Source organism: Prionailurus bengalensis, chromosome C2 (genome assembly GCF_016509475.1).
Source record: "Prionailurus bengalensis isolate Pbe53 chromosome C2, Fcat_Pben_1.1_paternal_pri, whole genome shotgun sequence".
NCBI lineage: Eukaryota > Metazoa > Chordata > Mammalia > Carnivora > Felidae > Prionailurus > Prionailurus bengalensis.
Window position 1 is genome coordinate 137,746,151 of NC_057350.1, and position 19,696 is coordinate 137,765,846.

Genomic DNA, 19,696 nt, shown 5'->3' on the forward strand with positions numbered 1-19,696 from the left:
TTTTTATATTCTGGATCATCGGAACTTCAACTGTCATATCAAAAACTGATACTCGCTTCCATTGAGAAGTATTACCATGACTGTAATGTTGTCCCTGGAGCCAGCCACTAAAGCAGCGTTCACAAGTTCATGGCTAATATACTTGGCTGCATCTTCATAGAAATTTTTCGTGCGTGAGTCTTTTTCTTTTTCACTTGAATCTTTTGGCACATCATTTACACTGGTTGGTCTTTTGGTTTCTTTCTCACTGCAAAGATCGTGGTTAGTCTTTTCTGGTGGAAATGTTTGTGCATTTTTAGAACTAGAACATTTTGAATCAGACACATTTTCTTCTGAATTTGTAGTTGACACACATTTTGTAGATTCAGGTTTATACTGAAATAGTATATGGATACTACTTTCTGATTTAGTATTACTTGGTCCGTTGATTGGGAAAAGCAGAGGCTCTTTGGATGGTAAAGATTTGTTTTGCTTGACAAAACAGTAGGTTTCTTTATACACTTGAAACATGGTCATTGCCAGTGCAGTGACTTCCTTTGCATCCAGAACTTCCCAGAGTCCATGAGTAGCTAAAATAAGGAATTGGCATAAGTCATCTATAGGGACAGAGATAGTATGAGGTGCTGGAATAATGGATTTTTTCAGTTTGAGATTTCCATGAAACCCAAGTCCTCGTGTGGTTTTTATTTGCCCTTCTAGGAGCCCATGTGGTTCATTTGAACTAATCATCGCTCCATTCTGAAGTAACCTTCTTCTTTCGGTTATGTTTCGCGTGGTGTGTTCTTTGGTTATGCAAAAGCCTTTTCCATTTCTGCATAAGACTGCTTGTACATTACCTAGAAGATAATTTGAAAAATTGATCCTGAACTAATCGTATCAAAGTATGCTGTTGACTTTATTAATTCTGTGTTTCAGTGCATAAACAGCAAGAAATTTAAAAATATTTTTTACATGTGTGAAGTAATGATATGACTGAACGATTTATGGCCATTAAGATCTGAAACTGGAAGGCCAGTTTATCCCTCATTTTTAAGCAACCTAGTGTTTAAAATACTGCACTTAATACTAAAATAACTAAAGCTACAGACAATAAAAATAACCATCAAGTTTTTTATGAACCAGCTTCTGAATATTTATTTTAAAGAGCCAACAGTTGAAATTTTTTATAACCGACATATATTCCACAGAGCAGACATTTTTTACATGTTCAGATAAATGCCTTCTTAATTAAAAACGGGCTTTTTTTGTTGTTGTTTTGGGGTTTTTTTTTTAAGAGTGGAGTTTGATCTTGAACATATTGTAGGTTTGGGTGACGTAAACAATACCACTGTTAACGTTGATATTACTAGTTACATGTTGTGTAGTTAAAAAGAAACTTAAGTCAATTAGCCCTAGTAAAGCAAAAGTAATATGTATTGTTAATGTATTACATTGATAATAGTCAACATTAAATTAAACTCTTCGATTGAAAACTGACATCTTAAAAGTAGATCATAGTTTGTTCATGGTTCAGATGAACCTGTGATGTGTGCTTCATTGAAATCTGAAAATCTAAACAATGCTCTGAACAGATTAAGGGACGGTTGTATTACCAAAACTTTCTTTGGTTTATTAAAAAGATATACAAAATTTGTTGTAATTTCTTAGAAAAATTATTTTCCCAAATTTTTAGGAATAGGATTATATATTCTAACATAGGCAATAGTTTTTCTTGATATGGAATCATTTATCATTTATAAAAGGTTATACTAATCTGAGATGGGGTTAATGTTTGGATTTTTTTTTTAAATGTTTATTTTTGAAGGAGAGAGAGACAGAGTGTGAGTGGGGGAGGGGCAGAGAGAGGGAGACACAGAATCTGAAGTGGGCTCCAGGCTCTGAGCTGTCAGCAACGAGCCCAACGCAGGACTTAAACTCAAACCGGGAGATCATGACCTGAGCCGAAGTCAGACGCTCAACCGACTGAGCCACCCAGGTGGCCCAATGATGTTTGAATATTATAGTACCTTTGAGAATTAAAATTCCTGAGATCATGCAGAATTTACATTAGGATATTCTGGTTTCGAGCATAATGCTATACCTGAAATCTGAATTTTGCTGCTACAGGGGTTCAATTCTAACCTCCCCACCTCGGGTTTTGAGGCAAAGAAATTGAGATTTCGGAAGACTAAAGTCTATACGACTAGTATGGTTGGACAGAAAGGGCCTAAGTTGGTGATGAAGCATTAGTGGCCGTGATAGGCTGAGCCCTATTGGCTCATTTGTGTAATGGGAATTCTAAAGATGATGTATGTGGAAAATGTTTTTAAAACCAGAGAATAGTAAGTGACAAAAACTACGTTACCTCTTTTACATCTCTGTGGTTTGGTTATTAATACTTTGCATTGACTTGTCTTTTTTGCTAGTCATTCTAAACACTCTACAGAAGGTGAATCAGTAAAATAATCCTTGACTTTTGCTAAACTGTAAATTATTTCTGTACCAGCAAAGCATGGAATAATAGTGAACGTGTCACCTGGGTAAACTGAATTGTTGTATTCAGAAGACAGGATTCAATACCTCTTTTAAATTAGGAAATTTCTTTATGTGTGTACATATACATGTAAATCGCTCTGAAAACACAGGGGACATCATTTGGCTCAGAACGGTCAAATCCACTGACTTCCTAAATGATAATTTGCATGTGGCAGGCCAAAGCCCTTTTAGCAACAAGAAAAAATACTTTTCTCTGTTGCACGATTTGAAAAGAACTTAATACAGTAATTATGTTGCTACAACGGAAAGGTGGTAAACTGGTATTTTTATTTAAGTTGCCTTTGCAGAGGTTGGTAAGCATAGCCTTAAACTATCTGCCTTCTCCCACCCCCACCCTCAGTAGCTGTGTTTATTTTACTATTGTGAACATCCCTCTGGGTCAACATAATAGAACTTTCTAGAAGAAGGGATATTAAGTTCTGTCTGCACTTTTTGCTCTACAATTTACTTGCTGTCTGACTTTGAGTTAGCTGATAGTTTGCTCACCCTGATAAAAAGGGAAATAGTGCCTTCTGAATAACTTGTATCCTTACCTATGTGAATGGTTCATGAAGGAAAAAGTGAAGGGGGGGGGGGGTACCCACTGTATCTCAGCTATTCATACATTACCCAGGAAGTAGAGGATACATAAGATTCAGGCCCTAGAAGAGTACCGTTGGAGGAAATAAGAAAAATTATATGTGCAGAGTTCATTTATATCCTTTGCATAGGTTGCATGTGCTGTCAGCTGTAAATGAGGTTGTTATAAGCAGTTTGGCTGCATTAAGCTGAAAGCTAGGATAGACTAGTGAACAAAAAGGCCCCAGGGAGATGGGAAATTAGAAGATTTAAATAATACTGTATTGGCTCAGCCGGTTAAGCGTCCGACTTCGGCTCAGGTCATTATCTTGCGGTTTGTGAGTTTGAGCCCTGCATTGGGCTCTGTGCTGACAGTTCAGAGCCTGGAGCTTGCTTCTGACTCTGTGTCTCCCTCTCTCTCTGCCCCTTCCCTGTTCACGCTCTGTCTCTCAATAATAAATAAACGTTAAACAATTTTTTTTTAATAATACTGTATGTCCAAGTGTGTGGAGAACTGAAAGAGGAACAGATTATGACACTTTAAAAGGGAGGACAGATTGGCTTTAAAGAAAGGTTCTTGGAACATCTATTTGGAGGGAATGAGAATAGGCAGTGGACTGATTTGAAAACCCACAAAAGTTTCTGTGAATCTGGGCATAAATAATTCAAATTCCTAGACAAAGTTACTAACTTCAGTAGTTTGGAGAGATTGTGCTGTTCAGAAAATGTTATCAGAAAAAAAGTGGAACAACAACAACAAAAAATGCAATCTGATTTAGAAAAAAAAAGTGGAACAGGTTACTGGAAGAGGACATTAATTATATGGGGATTAGAAAAAGTGCTTTGAGATGATACTCAAGCTTTTTCAAGATGGCATGTATATAGTCAGGCAAAGTGTTCCCTTATGCAGGGAGCAATGGTGTAGCTGCCTCCTGCAATTGCTGGGTTATCTCCAACTTAGGAAAATGAAGAGTATCCCTGTAAACATCAGAGTGACCTTAGAATCCCAAACAAGGAATTCTAGATGTGAATGAGCAAGATCAAGATATTTTTTCAGATAAAGCCACTTACTATTGAAGATAACAGGAAAGTTTTAGAACTGGAGGGAAAAGGAAGAGAAATTGTATATGGTGGAAGGAAAGGAAACATACTTAGGATGCAGGAGTGCCCAGGAAAAAAAAATGTTGCCTTGGTTTGGAAGAAACAGAACACTTGGGAATCTGACACACTTGGGCTTTAATAAATTCCAACTTTGTGTTTGATCTTCATTTAGCCACTTTATTTCCCTGAGTTACAGTTTTCCACCTGCAATGTTATTTTTTGTCAAGGTTATTGTGGAGATTTAAGAAAGTAATTCAATAAGTAGAAACTTGATAAAGGTGGTTTTCCTTTGTGTTCCAAGAAGGGGAAACCAGAAGAGAGGCTATCCACAAAAGATAGAGACAAAACTATAAATGTTTCATTTCAGACCCGTTTATAAAAAACTTTCAAGAAAATTTGGGACGCCTAGGTGGCTCAATCAGTTAAGTGTCCGACTCTTGGTTTAGGCTCGGGTCATGATTTCCCATGATCTTCCCTGCTCTCTCTCAAGTTTATTTTGAGAGAGAGGTAGAGCGGGTGGAGGAGGGGCAGAGAAGCAGAGCAAGAAAGAATCCCAAGCAGGCTGTGCACTGCCAGCACAGAGCCCAACGTGGGCTTAAACCCACGAAGGGTGAGATCATGACCTGAGCCAAAATCAAGAATCAGGCACTTAACCAAATGAGCCACTCAGGTGCCCCGGGGGGGGGGGGGGGGGGGGGGGGGAGTTTTAAGAAAATTCTTGTGAAGTAGATTTATAGGCTTAAGTAAGGAGCAATAACTTGGAGCTTGGGAAATGAATTATTTTAGAAAGTTAGTGGAGAAAGAAAAAGCAATTGAAAAGGAGCATGAACAAATGTGAAATTGAAACATGAGTGAGGTATACCTAAAATGGAATCATAACAGAAATGCATGTAAATGAGGTCAGGGAAACAATCTATATCCAGTTTGTCTACAAGACTTTCATTTTGCAGAAAAGGCTGAATTTGTTTGTATGCGTGGACACTAGGTTTATATCTTCCAACTGACGATTAGCATGAGAGTCTTGCTGATGTGGAGCTAGTTTTCATTGGTTATTCAAAAGATCCCTTTGTTCATTTTGTAGGATGTATGAGCATGAAACTCATGTTCACCATTGTACATCTGGAGCCTAACAACACTTTACACATCGGCCTCAACTATCTGTCAAGTATTTGTTGAATCTATTTTTCAGAATCAGGTGTGTATCACCACCAACATACCCCAAGAAAGGGAGAGGGAGGAAGAGGCACGTAAAAGGTCAGTGTTATTTAAGAATATGGTTTCTTCCCTGCGTAAAATAAGGTGAATCTGAAATTGAATTAGGTTTTACAGAAAAAGGATAGGGCTGGAAATAATTACCAGAAACTACTTTTGTTTCCTAAGTGACCCAGTTTTCTGTCCCATGAGTTCATTGTAGATCCAGAGACCAATCATAGCTTTACCAAATACTTTCCTATTACTCACAATTCCTTAATTGTTGGACACCTCAAGCCCCAGTCCTTTCCTTCTCAAGGTTACCAAGTGATTCCTTTAATCCTCACAGCCTCTTGAGGTAAGGGTAATCACATATTAATACGTAAGAAGAATGAACCTCACCAGTTATATTAAGGTTGCATCACTAGTACAAAAGTAGTTTCTGGGGCCTCATTAAAAGGAATTTTAAGAACAAATATTTATAATCTAGACATAAAGATATTGGAATCGATACACTAAGTCACTACTTTACCAATGCCCATTTACCATTCCAGAAATCCTAGGGCCCTTAAGTATGGTCTTGAGAAATATACTCTGCCTGTGCTCTATAAATGGAACAATGAAGCCTAGATGACAGTGCAACTATTTATAATACGATTTACTGAGTATTTTAAGCCTACTCTTAAGACCTACTGCTCAGGAAAAAAAGATCCAAATATTACTGTTCATTGACAATGCAGCTGATCAAGTCACCCAAGAGCTCTGGTGATGTGCAAAAAGAGTAATGTTGTTTTCATGCCTGCTAACACAACATCCATTCTGCAGCCCATGGATCAAGGAGTCATTTTGACTTTCAAGTTGTAACTTCAGAAAGAGTTTTATGAAGTTATAGCCAGCATAGATAATTATTCCTCTGATAGATCTGGGCAAAGAAAATTGAAATCTTCTGAACATTCATGATTCACGGGAAGAGGTCAACATATTGTCATCAACAGGAGTTTAGAAGCAGATTCCAGCACTCATGGATGACTTTGAGGGGGTTCAAGACCAGTGGAGGAAGTCAGTGTAGATGTGGCAGAAATTCAAGAGAACTAGAATGACAAGTGGAGCCTGAAGCTGTGACTGAATGGCTGCAATCTCATGATAAAACCAATGGATGAGGACTTGCTTCTTAGGGATGAGCAAAGAAAGTGGTTTCCTGAAATGGAATCTACTCCTGGTGAAGAAGATACCGTGCAGATCATTGAAATGACAACAAAGAATTTAGAATATCACATGCACTCAAGTTGATAAAGCAGCAGAAGGGTTTGAAATGATTGACTTCAATTTTGCAAGAAGTTCTTCTGTTAGTAAAATACTATCAAACAGCATTACAAACTACGGAGAAATAGTTCATGAAAGGAAGAGTCAATCGATGTGGCAGACTTTATTGTTGTCTTATTTTAAGAAATTGTCACAGTCTCCCCAGCCTTTAGCAACCACCACCCTGATCAGCCTTCAACAAGGAGGCAACACCCACCACCAGCAAAAAGATTACATTATTAAGACCTCAGATGATACTATTTTTTAGCAATGAAGTATTTTTAATTAAGATATGCACTGTGGCTTTTTAGCCATAACACTATTGTACACTTAGTAGACTACAGTATAGTGTGATCATCACATATGGACACTGGAAAACAAACAAAAATTCTTTTCTCTCGCTTTGTCACAATATTTTCTTTATTGTGGTGGTCTGGAACCAAACCCAAAATATGCTTGTATAAAAATAGACAAGTTTAAAAAATAGATATTTTATACATATAAACAAACTCATATATATGTCATATATATATATCATATATATATATATCATATATATATGTCATATATATATGACATATATCATATATATGTCATATATATGACATATATATCACATATATACCATATATATCATATATATCATATATATATCATATATCACATATATATATATCATATACATAGGGAATAAGATTCTTACACCTTATATATGATATATATATATATATAGTCTGGGAAGGAAGAAATAAAAGTATGCTGTTGTAAGAATCTTATTCCATATGTAAAATGATATAATATTTGAAGGTAGACTGTGAGAAACTAAAGATGTATACTGTAAACTTCTAAAATAACAAAGAGTTATAGCTAACTACCCAACAAAGGAGAAAGATAGGAATAAAGAAATCAACTCAAAGGAAAGTAGTAAAAGAGATAACAATATACAACTGTATATCCACACAGAAAGGAGGGAAGTTGGACCCCTCATCATGATCAAAATGGATCATAGACGTGAATGTAAGAGATAAAACTATAAATCTCTTAGAACAAAACACTGGTGTAAGTTCCTGCAGCCTTGAATTAGGCAATGGTCTCAGATTTGACACCAAAAGTACAAGCATCAAAATAACAAAGTTGATAAATTGGATTTTATCAAAATTCAGGTGTTTTTGCTTCAGAACACAAGAAAGAGAAGAAACCCATGTAATTAAAATATTTCCTAATCATATATCTGATTCTGTGTACAGAATACTAAAAAACCTTGCAACTCAATAGACAACCCAATTAAAAAAAAATGGACAAAAGATTTGAGTAGACATTTCTCAGAGGAAGATAGTGAAATGATTAATAATCACATAAAGAGGTAGTCAATAGTCAACATAGTCAACAAAGAAAAGTGCAAATCAGTACCACTTCATGCCCACTAAGATGGCTAGAATCAGAAAGACAGCACTGGGAAAATGTGTAAATATTAGAGCCCTCAGACATCCATGGCAGGATAGTGAAATGGTATGGCCACTCTGGAAAATGGTGTGGCAGTTCCTCTAATGGTTAACTGTCAATTTATCTTACAACCCAGCAATTCCACTCCTGGGTATGTACCCAAGCAAGTGAAAACATGTCCACACACAAACTTATCCACAAGGTTCATGCCTACATTATTCGTAACGGCCAAAAATTGGAAACAACGCAAATGTTTTTCAACTGATAAATGGATAAACAACATGTGGCACAACTATACGGTGAAATATTATGCAGCAACCGAAAGGAAAGAAGTGCCGATGCAGGTTACAACATTGGGTGAACCTTCAAAACATGCAAAGTGAAAGTGGGTAGTCACAAAAGAACACAAGTCATATGATTACGTTTCTATGAAGTACCCATAAGAGGGAACTGTATGGAGACAGAATGTAGATCAGTGGCTTTTTGGACCTGGAGAAATGTCAGGTTAGGGAGCTGATTGCTAAAGCGTACTGAGCTTCTTTGTAAGAAGACAAAAATTTTCAAAAATTGAATATGGTGATGGTTGCACGTATCTGTAAATGGAATGTACTAAAAACCACAGAACTGTACACGGGTGAATTGTATGCTTTGTGAATTACATCTCAATAAAGCTATTAAAAATAAAAGCACTGGGGAAAATTAAGGGCTCAAATAAGAATCCATTCTGTTTATAAGGAACTAGTGTGGTTAATTAGAAATGTAAAACTTGTGGTTTATTTGATGTTAGGGAAAATGTGTAATTATGTATTCCGTGTAAATACATTTGTTAGTGTTTTAATTCTGTGAGGACTAATTGAAGTAAAATACGAGAGCACCAAGAGAAATTATAAAATGCACTCTAAATGAGATGTGCTAAGAATAAAAACTCAAGAATGTTGGTTTGGAAGTGTCTGTTTCCACATGCACACATTCAACATTTATTCAGTGGCTTCATTATTGCACTCATGTTTCATTATAAAGCGAGTTTTTTGTTTTCTTTTGTTTAATTTCAGAGTTGTGATGGCACTGGTATTTTACAAACTTCAAAAAGAAAAAAAAATACCCTTGCTATAATTAGAGGTCTTGTATCATAAAATACAAAACATGCTCTTGGTGAATTTCTGTGAACATTTTTTTGTAACCCATTTAAATTGCTTTCTTCCAGGAGCACTCTTTTGTCATTAATCACAACCTCCTTTTCACAAGCTGGATTTTTTTCCCCTACCTATTTGTTTTTATTAAAATGAAGGATGCCTAAATGAAAACAGTTTAACATAATTATGTAGCCTGGAGATTAGATCCAACAAAAGTCTGACCTGGAGATTAGAACCAGCCAAACGGCAGTGATTCTGGAAGTAGTGAATCATAGTAAATTAGACATTTAATGATAGTGTCTAGTTATTCACTATCTCATAATTCTTCCTTTAATTTTACAAGAACCTTAATGTGTAATGACATTTTCTAATGGAGGTCCCAAGTCCAAGAATATGGGTCAGTTCCCAGATTGATCTGAAATCTGAAAACTGTCTGTGTATGAAGTAGACCTGCTCTGAAGCCATCTGGAACCTCAGCATAAAGCCTGAGAAATGATGAAAATTGTGAGGGAACTAACTGGCATTGCACTTGGCATTGCTTAATGGGAGTTACCCATCTTGGGCTCAGAACCAGAGCTAGAGCAGAAACAGGCTGACTTCCAGGGACCTTGACATTATAGTGGTCTTCGTGATTGTCTGGTTTTTGTTCAGAGCCATCTTGATCACAATGTCCCAGTCTCTGAGGGCCAGCCTCCTCAAGCTTTGGAAGCAATCGCCTTCAGATGCAGTATGACATAGCGGGGTTAATTTCCAGCTCCAATTCCTATTACCTCTGAGGCCTTGAACAAATTATCTCACCTCTCCCAGTTTCTGTTTTCTCATCTAGAAAACTGGGGTAGGGGCACCTGGGTGGCTCAGTCGCTTAAGCATCCAACTTCAGCTCAGGCCATGATTTCATAGTTTATGAGTTCGAGCCCTGCATCAGGCTCTGTGCTGACAGCTCAGAGCCTAGAGCCTACTTCGGATTCTGTATCTCCCTCTCTCTCTGCCCGTCTCCCACTAGTGCTCTTTCTCTCTCTCAAAAATAAAATAAACATTAAAAAAAAATAGAAAATTGAGGTAACAACAGATACTAGGGCAGGGGTATGGATAATTTAAGGGTCCAAACTTGCAGCAAGTAATAAGTCCCAGAGATCTAATGCACAATATAGGGAATATCAAGAACAATACTGTATGATAGTCATCAAAGTTGCTAAGACTAGAACTTAATTGTTTCAACCACTAAAAAGAAATGGTAATTATGTAACATGATAGAGGTGCTAATTGTCACCTGAACAGCAATCATATTATAATATATAAATGTATCATATTAACATACTTTAAACTTGCACAAGGTCATATGTCAAATACATTTAAAAAAATAATACTTAGAATATATCTTTAGATATCAGGGTTCTTGTAAAACTAAATGAGAAATTAGGCTATCTTCAATATTCAATAAGTGAATGCAATTATTAATAATAACTCTATCCAACTCTTAAAAACTGAGAACAAACTGAGGGTTGATGGGGGGTGGGAGGGAGGGGAAAGTGGGTGATGGGCCTTGAGGAGGGCACCTGTTGGGATGAGCACTGGGTGTTGTATGGAAACCAATTTGACAATAAATCTCATATTAAAAATAATAATAATAACTCTATCCAGGGGCACCTGACTGGCTCAGTTGGTAGCCCATGCGATTCTTGATCTCGGAGTCATGAGTTCGAGCCCTGCACTGAGGGTAGGGTTTACTTAAAAAAACAATAACAACAACAAATAACTCTTCTGTTCATGAAAGGGGTAGTGGAAACCTAATTAAGCATCTCATGGAACTCAGCTTAACTTTTCTAAAACTGTTTAACCTATGTGCTTTCCATTTTGGCAAGCTCCTAAGCTAGAAGTTTAACACTTAAAGTGAAAAGAATTGTTTCTTGAAATAAAATTCTCTTTTGGAGAAGAGAACATATGCCTATAAAATTGAGGCATAAAGTATTATTTCTCTAAAATCAAATTGATGCTAGTTGACCGATAAGCACACATGACCTATTGCAATTGTGTTATCAGAATAACCAGTTCAGACTGTAACAATCCCCAAAGAACTTTCCATTCTCCTGGAAAAGGGAAGTATGGGAAATGTTTTTTGTTTCATTCAGATCTAAGCAAATGTGCTTTTCCTTTATCAACAGCTGTATTGCTACCCCATTTAGGAAATTTAACATTTTGGTCACATCATTATGTGTATGTTCCTCCAAAATTACAACTGTTTTTTGTGCCTGCAATCTGCATTTAATCTGTGGTTATTGATCTTTTCTTAAATTAGCCAATGGAATTTCTAGGCATTAATAAGTCACTACGTTATAGGTCGCTAAGTATTTCTGGAAGCAAGAGAAGTTTTGCTGCCAGGAATAAAAAAATAAATGTAAGGTATAGTGTGTACAACTCAATGTACATACCAGTGTTTGCAATATGCAATACTCCAGAAATTATCTGTGGCATCAGCTGGGAAGGGAAACTCTCGGCCACACTAACATGCTTATGGATTCTCTTCTCAGCATAGGGATTTTTAATGTTGCCTTCCAGTATACAAGTAACTGCAGAACAGCCACTCCATCGAACCCTGGATACTTCTTTCCTTCCAAGACGTAAAAGCCTGTCCATTCTCCAAAATGCTTTTGCAAAGGCTTTGTGTATGTTCTCATACTCACATTTCAATGTTTTTGTCTTTTTCGTTATGGAGGAGAAAAGTTCTTCTATAGCTATGTATTCTTCTCTAAACACTGTGTGAAAGGATTCGATTATGTTTTGCTCTTCAGGGGTCATTTGGTAAGAAGGATCGAATCTGGAAAGTTGATGGAGAAGTAAAAACTGGGAGTTCAACTGATGTCAGCTCTGCTGCTGAGACACCATGATGTCCATCAAACAAACCAAAGAAACACACATTGTGTTTATTGCCAAAATTGTTCACTACAGTGAATTTATCATTCATGTCAGCTCTCCATGTAGAATTTCTATCTTCACAAATGGCGACACCTTTAATCAATAGATGACAGATAGTTTGAGGATGTGTGGAACTCCTATGAATGCTGTCAACAATCTTATAGTATGCTGGTATTTGTTTCTTCCAAAGTAGCTCAAAAGCATTGTTAATGCTCTGTAGGATTTTTTCGGTGAATCTAGAAGATGACAATAGTTTGGCGATTATGAGCTGTCTCTGAATGGCAATCACTGAGGGCCCTGGTTTCTTTTCATCCATCCACTGAAACCCCAGGGTGGCCCAAGCCACATGTTGCTTTTTATGGAGGAAAGTTTCACGTACGTCAATTTCGTGCTTGCATATGGAACAGGGAAATGTTATCATGTGATCACCGACCTGTTGCTTATCATACTCTTCAGAGTCTCTGGATGGTCTGCCCTTTTTCTTCCTCTTAAAATACCTTCTTCTCAATGAAAGTGGTATTTCCTGGTCTGAATTAAATGTCGACTTTCTCACATTCCATTCCCTTGATTTCCAAAACACTCTGCAAACAGGATAAAAGATATTTACGCGCTAGGAATGACACAGAAAGTCTTGTCAGGCAGACCTTTATCTTTGCGATTTGCTTTAGTTCCTCACAGTTTTGTGTGGGCCTACCGCTGAATATTCTGATGCATCTTTCTGTCATTCCCAAAAGACCACAAAAGTGGGACTCAAAAAATTGGTGACTGAACTGTGTGTGCCTGAATAAAATTAGGCAAAGTCTCTACAAAGTCAACTAGAAATCTAAGAACAAATACTCCGAGAAATCAACACAAGATTGTATCCCAGCCATTTGAAGGTATATGCTGAGACCTAGGTATTTGATTTAAAATTGGGCATGATTATTTTTTTTAAGTTGATTTATTTACTTTGAGAGAGCGAGCATGGGGGAGGGGCAGAGAGACAGGGAGAGAGAGAGAATCCAAGCAGGCTACATGCTGTCAGCAGAGAGCCCGACTGGGGTCTCCATCTCACGAACTGTGAGATCATGACCTGAGCTGAAATCAAGAGTCAAACCTTAACTGGCTGAGCCACCCAGGTGCCACAAGCATGAATATTTTTGTATTCCATTTTATCTTGCTGAAAATATTGTTTTGTTCTACTTAAAGAATTTGCAACAAAATGCATAGGAGATGGCCAAACCAAGCAGACGAATAAAAAGAACTATAGGACAGAATTTTTTAGGACTACGTGGGAAAGGGGTGTAGGCTGAGGAAAGCAAAGAAAAGCTGTGGAGCTGAACGATAAATATCTGGACAGCAGGCTCCTTTCTTATACTACTTCCCAGAAGTATCTAGAACAGTACTCAGCACATAGGGCAATTTTTATCCACATAAGCACAATTCATGAGGCCCAGGGAAATGTTAGAGATCTGAAAAAAACTGCTTTAAAGAATATTTTAAAACCTGAAAAATCAAAGTTAGTAGCTTTAAATGTTTATGACATGCGACATCCCGTTAACTTCAACTCAAGTCATATAATTGTATGTGATGTGAATACGTTTAATATAGCAGATGCACCTACAATAATATGCATAGTAACAGGTATTCAAGAATGCTGACGGTTGTCAAAATAAGAAATGAGCCCATTTAGTACTAATGACAAAATAATAATGTTTTACATAAAAACAATGCATAATCATTTTTAAGTTCATGACAGAAAGATACAAACTAGAAATGAAAGCGTGTTCTGCTTGTCTCCCCAGCCCCACCCCTAACTCCCAAATCCCAGGCTCAGTTAACTGCCTGTTATCTATCTTTCCAAATATGTGTGTATGCATGTGTGTGTGTATATCATTAAATATATAATGATATGATATATTAATGTTAACATTAATTCCATAAATATATTTACATATATAATATAAATATGTCATCTTTTCTGAAATGTAAGTAGGGTCACATTTTGCATGCCGTCCTAGAATCTGCCATTATCACTCAATATTAAGTCATGGCCTCATATTGAAAGTTTGAATATGGAGAGACAAAACAATCTACTGTAAACAATGTAGACTCTGGATTAAAAGGAAATCTGTCTTGGGGCGCCTGGGTGGCTCAGTCGGTTAAGCGTCCGACTTTGGCTCAGGTCATGATCTCACGGTCCGTGAGTTCGAGCCCCGCGTTGGGCTCTGTGCTGACAGCTCGGAGCCTGGAGCCTGCTTCGGGTTCTGTGTCTCCCTCTCTCTCTGACCCTCCCCCGTTCATGCTCTGTCTCTCTCTGTCTCAAAAATAAATAAACATTAAAAAAAAATTAAAAAAAAGAAAATCTGTCTTCACTTACAAACTATATGGCCTTAGTCAAGTTATTGAGCTTCTCTGACCATCTGCTTTCTTTCTGTAAATTAACAGGATTACTTTTAGCATCAAATGAGATCAATGGAGAAGCAATTGGCAATAGGGGACACTCAGAAAGTGCCTGCTCCTTCTACCCTAAGCAAAAAGGACACTGAGAACCATACCAAATGAAAACATATGACATAAAGACGTGAAATTGCAATGCTTAGGGGGAAATGTATTCTATATAAAAACTAATTTAAGGGAAAAAATTAGTAACTCAATGGGAGAGGATTTTTTTTTAAGTAATCTTTATACCCAATATGACACTTGAACTTACAACCTCGAGATGAACAGTCACATGCTGTACTGACTGAGCCAAACAGGCACCCAGGGAGAGGATGTTGTTAATAGCAGAAACTGAATCTGAATGTTTCAGAATTCCTTGATGTGTATTTATTAATATGTTGTGGTAAGTCGTATATATCATTGCTTGGCTACAGTTATGTTAGTTTAACAAACAATAATAAAAATAAACTGGACATACAAGATAGAACACAATTTATGGGCACCTGGCTGGCTAAATTGGGGGAGTATTTGACTCTTGATCTCGGGGTCATGAGTTCAAGCCCCATGTTGGGTGTAGGGATTACTTAAATAAATAAAAACATAAAAAAAAATAGAGCCTAATTTTGAGAAATGTATGTAAATGAGAAATGAATGCATAAATAAAATAATACGATAGCTCTAGAAAATAGGCAAATATCTTTAAGATTCTTCCCATTAGAATTTTTATTCTATATGCTATACAAAAATCTTATTTCTAGGAAGGAAAATTTTCTATGATAAATGATAAATAAGATGATGTACTATGTGATAGGCAAGGGGTTTTAGTAACTTTCATATATGGTTTGCACATGGTAATATGAAAAATTAAAGAAACAAGCAGAACTCTGAAAAGTTTGAAACGTTTTGCTGCTTTCCTTATTTGTATTTAATTCCCTGAAGGGCACAACTGTATAGTAAAATTTTATTTACAAATTTGCCTTTCACAAATGTTTCTAGAACTCTTAGCATATTAGTAGACCTTCCTAGCTTTGCCTCAACAACAAATTTTTGTGTTTTATTAACAAAAAAATTTAAAAATACACAAAAATAGAAGAGTATAATGAGCCCCCATATAACCATCGCCAGCTTCAACCATTACCAACACTTTTTCATTCTTGTTTCATCTTTGTCTTCAACCATTTTATTTTTTAGTTTCATTTTATGTATTCCTATTGGAATATTTTATCTTTTTAATGTTTATTTCTTTTATTATATATATATTTTTTTAAGTTTATTTTTATTTATTTTGACCGAAAGATAGAGAGCAAGTGGGGGAGGGGCAGAGAGAGAATCCCAAGCACAGAGAGAGAATCTGACAGCACAGAGCCAGATGCGGGGCCTGAACTCAAGAACTGTGAGATCATGACTTGAGCTGAAATCAAGGGTCAGATGCTTAACCGACTGAGCCACTCACGTGCCCCAGTGTCTATTTATTTTTAAGAGAGAGAGAGAGAGACAGAGCACAAGTGGGGGGAGGGTCAGAGAGAGAGGGAGACACAGAATCTGAAGCAGGCTCCAGGCTCTGAGCTGTCAGCACCGAGTCGAATGCAGGGCTCAAACCCATGCACCGTGACATCTTGACCTGAGCCAAAGTCGGAAGCTTAACCAATGAGCCACCCAGGCACCCGTCTATTAGAATATTTTAGAGCAAATCCCAAAATTATATAAATTTAACTGGTAAATACTTTAATCTCATCAACAAATTTGGTCAGCATCCAATCACTTCTTCAATACCTACAACAGGCCAACTAGTGTGCATGGTGCTGAAGATGCACAGACAAAAAAGGCTTGAAGCTTCCAGGGGAGGAGTTCACAGTGCCACTCATACCTTCATACAAAGAATTAAACAGGTCAGATGAAGCCCAGGACAGTACCCAACCAGGGACCTAACCCCTCATCTGGCTAGGAATGGCATCATGATATCTGAGAAGCTGACCTAGAAAAACTCACAGGTGAGAGATATTAACAAGGTCCAAGGTCCAAGGTCCAAGGCAAATCCAAGGGAATGACCAGTTAGCAGGAAGGAGGAAGAGGACCCACCAAAGGAAACAGGATGCAAAAGCAAAGAAGTAGGTGGAGAAAATGAGTACAAGAAAACATTGGTTTGAGAGCATAATTCATTCCAGAAACATGCAGGTAATCCAAAGCATGTGGATATCAAAGCAAATTTCAAGAACCTTTGGCTCAGTTGTGATCATGTGACATTCGGCGTCAAGGCCCACTCATATTGCAAGACATCGTTCGTTTATCAAGTTAAAATTGGGTAGAAATGTTTGCTCCTCTTGTGGAACACTTGCAGAACAAGTCATTCACAATCCAAGGTTATACTGTACTGGCAAAGCTATTAAGCTCTCCTGGCCAAAATGTAGAGCCAAGATTTTTAATTGCTATTATTTGGTAATGTTCATGTAAAGGGTATAGTTTTTCTGAGGCTTAATGAACTGTTGGGACAATATGTAAGGCACCCTATGACTGTGATTTGACATAGAGTCAACCCTTTACACCAGAAGTTTATTTTTCTGTATATAGGCACTAGCCGTAATACAGTTCTCTCTCACCTCTCACTTGGAGTCATTCTTAGAATGTAATGTGTCATTCAGTTTTCAACAAATACTCGAGTGTCTGAAATATGCTAAGTACTGTTTTATTTGCTGGAATACAGCAGTGAAGAAAACAGGCATGGTCTGTGATGAAGCTTATACTGACACAAAGGCAGACAATAAATAAAGGAAGCATGTAAACATATATTCCCAGATAGGGGTAAGTACTAACATGAAAAATACAGCAGAATAAGAGCATAGAGAGGGATTGAAGCCCTCCTTTGTAAAAGGTAGTCAGAATAATATATCATTTGCCCCTGTACATAGTCTAACAGGACGCCAAGATTTCATTTGATAACTAAGAGTGGAGGAAAAAGAATACTGCAGATAAAACTGTTCATTGACTTACAGATGGCCAACAGACACATGAAAAGATGCTCAACATCACTCATCATGGAAATGCAAATCAAAACCACAGTGAGATACCACCTCACAGCTGTCAGAATGTCTAAAATCAACAGAACAAGAAACAAGTGTTGGTGAGGATGTGGAGAAATAGGAACTCTTGTGCACTGTTGGTGGGAATGCAAACTGGTGCGGCCTCGGTGGAATACAGTGTGGAGCTTCCTCAAAAAATTAGAACTACCCTATGGTCCAGGAATCATACTACTGGGTATTTTACCCAAAGAATACAAAAACACTAATTCAAAGGGATACACGCGCCCCTATGGTTTTTGCAGCATTATTTACAATAGCCAAATTATGAAAGCTGCCCAATACCCATCAATAGATGAGTGGATAAAAAAGAGATGATATTATTCAGCCATTAAAAAAAAAAAGAATGAAATCTTGCCATTTGCATCAACATCGATGGAATCTAAAGGGTATTATGCTAAGTCAAGTCAGTCAGAGAAAGACAAATACCATATGATTTCACTCATATGGAATTTAAGAAATGAAACAAATGAGAGGCACCTGGATGTTTCAGTCAGTTGAGCGTCCGACTCTTGATCTCAACTTAGGTCTTGATTGCAGGGTCATGAGTACAAGCCCCACGTTGGGCTATGCACTGGGTGTAAAGACTACTTAAAAAAAAAAAAAAAACTAACAAAGGAAAAAAAAGACAAACCAAAAAACAGACTCTTAACTATAGAGAACAAACTGATGGTTACTAAAGAGGAGGTGAGTGGAGGGATGGGTGAAACAGGTGAAGGAGATTAAGAGTACATTTATCTGAGTGTGGTTTTGATTTGTATTTTCCTGATGAGGAGCAACATTGGGCATCTTTTCATGTGCCTGTTGGCTATCTGCATGTCTTCTTTAGAGAAGTGTCTATTCATGTTTTCTGCCCATTTCTTCACTGGATTATTTGTTTTTTCAGGTGTGGAGTTTGGTGAGTTCTTTATAGATTTTGGATACTAGCCCTTTGTCTGATAGGTCATTTGCAAATATCTTTTCACATTCTGTTGGTTGCCTTTTAGTTTTGTTGATTGTTTCCTTTGCAGTGCAGAAGCTTAGACAGATACCATATGTTTTCCCTCTTATGTGGATCCTGAGAAACTTAACAGAAGACCATGGTGGGGGACGGAGGGAAGGAAAAAAAAAAAAAGGTTAGAGAGGGAGGGAGCCAAAACATAAGAGACTCTTAAAAACTGAGAACAAACTGAGGGTTGATGGGGGGTGGGAGGGTGGGGAGGGTGGGTGAGGAGTATTGAGGAGGGCACCTGTTGGGATGAGCACTGGGTGTTGTATGGAAACCAATTTGACAATAAATTTCATATTTTAAAAAAAGTACATTTATCATGATGAACACTGAGTAATATGTAGAATTATTGAATCACTATCTTGTACACCTAAAACGAATATCACACTGTACGTTAATTACATTGGAATTTTTAAAAAAATGTTAGTTGACTACATTTGTTGTCCACTAGAAATGAAAAAGATTTACCTGAAAGCACTATTAATTTCCATACTTATTTGGAATTGTTGCCTCCCTTTGCTCTCTCTTTACTGCCTTTCCCCAGCCTCTGTTCCTCCAGATTGGATAATGATGTTGACAGCAGTAGTGGAGGTGGCTGAGATGGTGGGAGCAATGGTGGTGGTGTGGGGGCAGTGGTGGGGGTTCCACGGATGTGATACTACACCTCTCTGTGTGGAATGTTTATTACATCACTTGGAACCTCAGTCAGAACTCTCTTTATGATGCTGAAGGACTTTGAAGCAGGAGGGTCACAAACCGTATTAACAAACTTGTCTTTGAAGTTTCTGAAAAGGAGAATCATTCATTAAACATACTGTCTTGTGCCTCCATAAGAGGATTAAAAAATAAGAGGAGTAACTGTCAAGTAAGTTTTTGTCTTACAAGTCATGAGACTTTCAAAATTCTGATTTGAGAGGCTATCCCTAATGTATAGACCAATTCTCTCCTCAGTCAGAGGTAAGGTTTCTCAGGCCATCTCTCCAGGACACCACCTCTCACCTGCCCTGTGGGGCCTGCACACTCCATCTCGCTGCCCC

General features: G+C 37.4%; 1 protein-coding gene across 1 annotated transcript; it reads right to left on the reverse strand.

Annotated features, from left to right (window-relative positions):
* Positions 1-33: 33 nt before the first annotated feature.
* On the reverse strand, positions 34-19,311 carry PP2D1 (protein phosphatase 2C like domain containing 1). The gene is given in 4 exon segments (XM_043595503.1): positions 34-836; positions 11,693-12,101; positions 12,103-12,757; positions 19,128-19,311. Coding segments are annotated over 4 exon segments (1,890 nt in total). The 5' UTR covers positions 19,151-19,311.
* Positions 19,312-19,696: the final 385 nt, after the last annotated feature.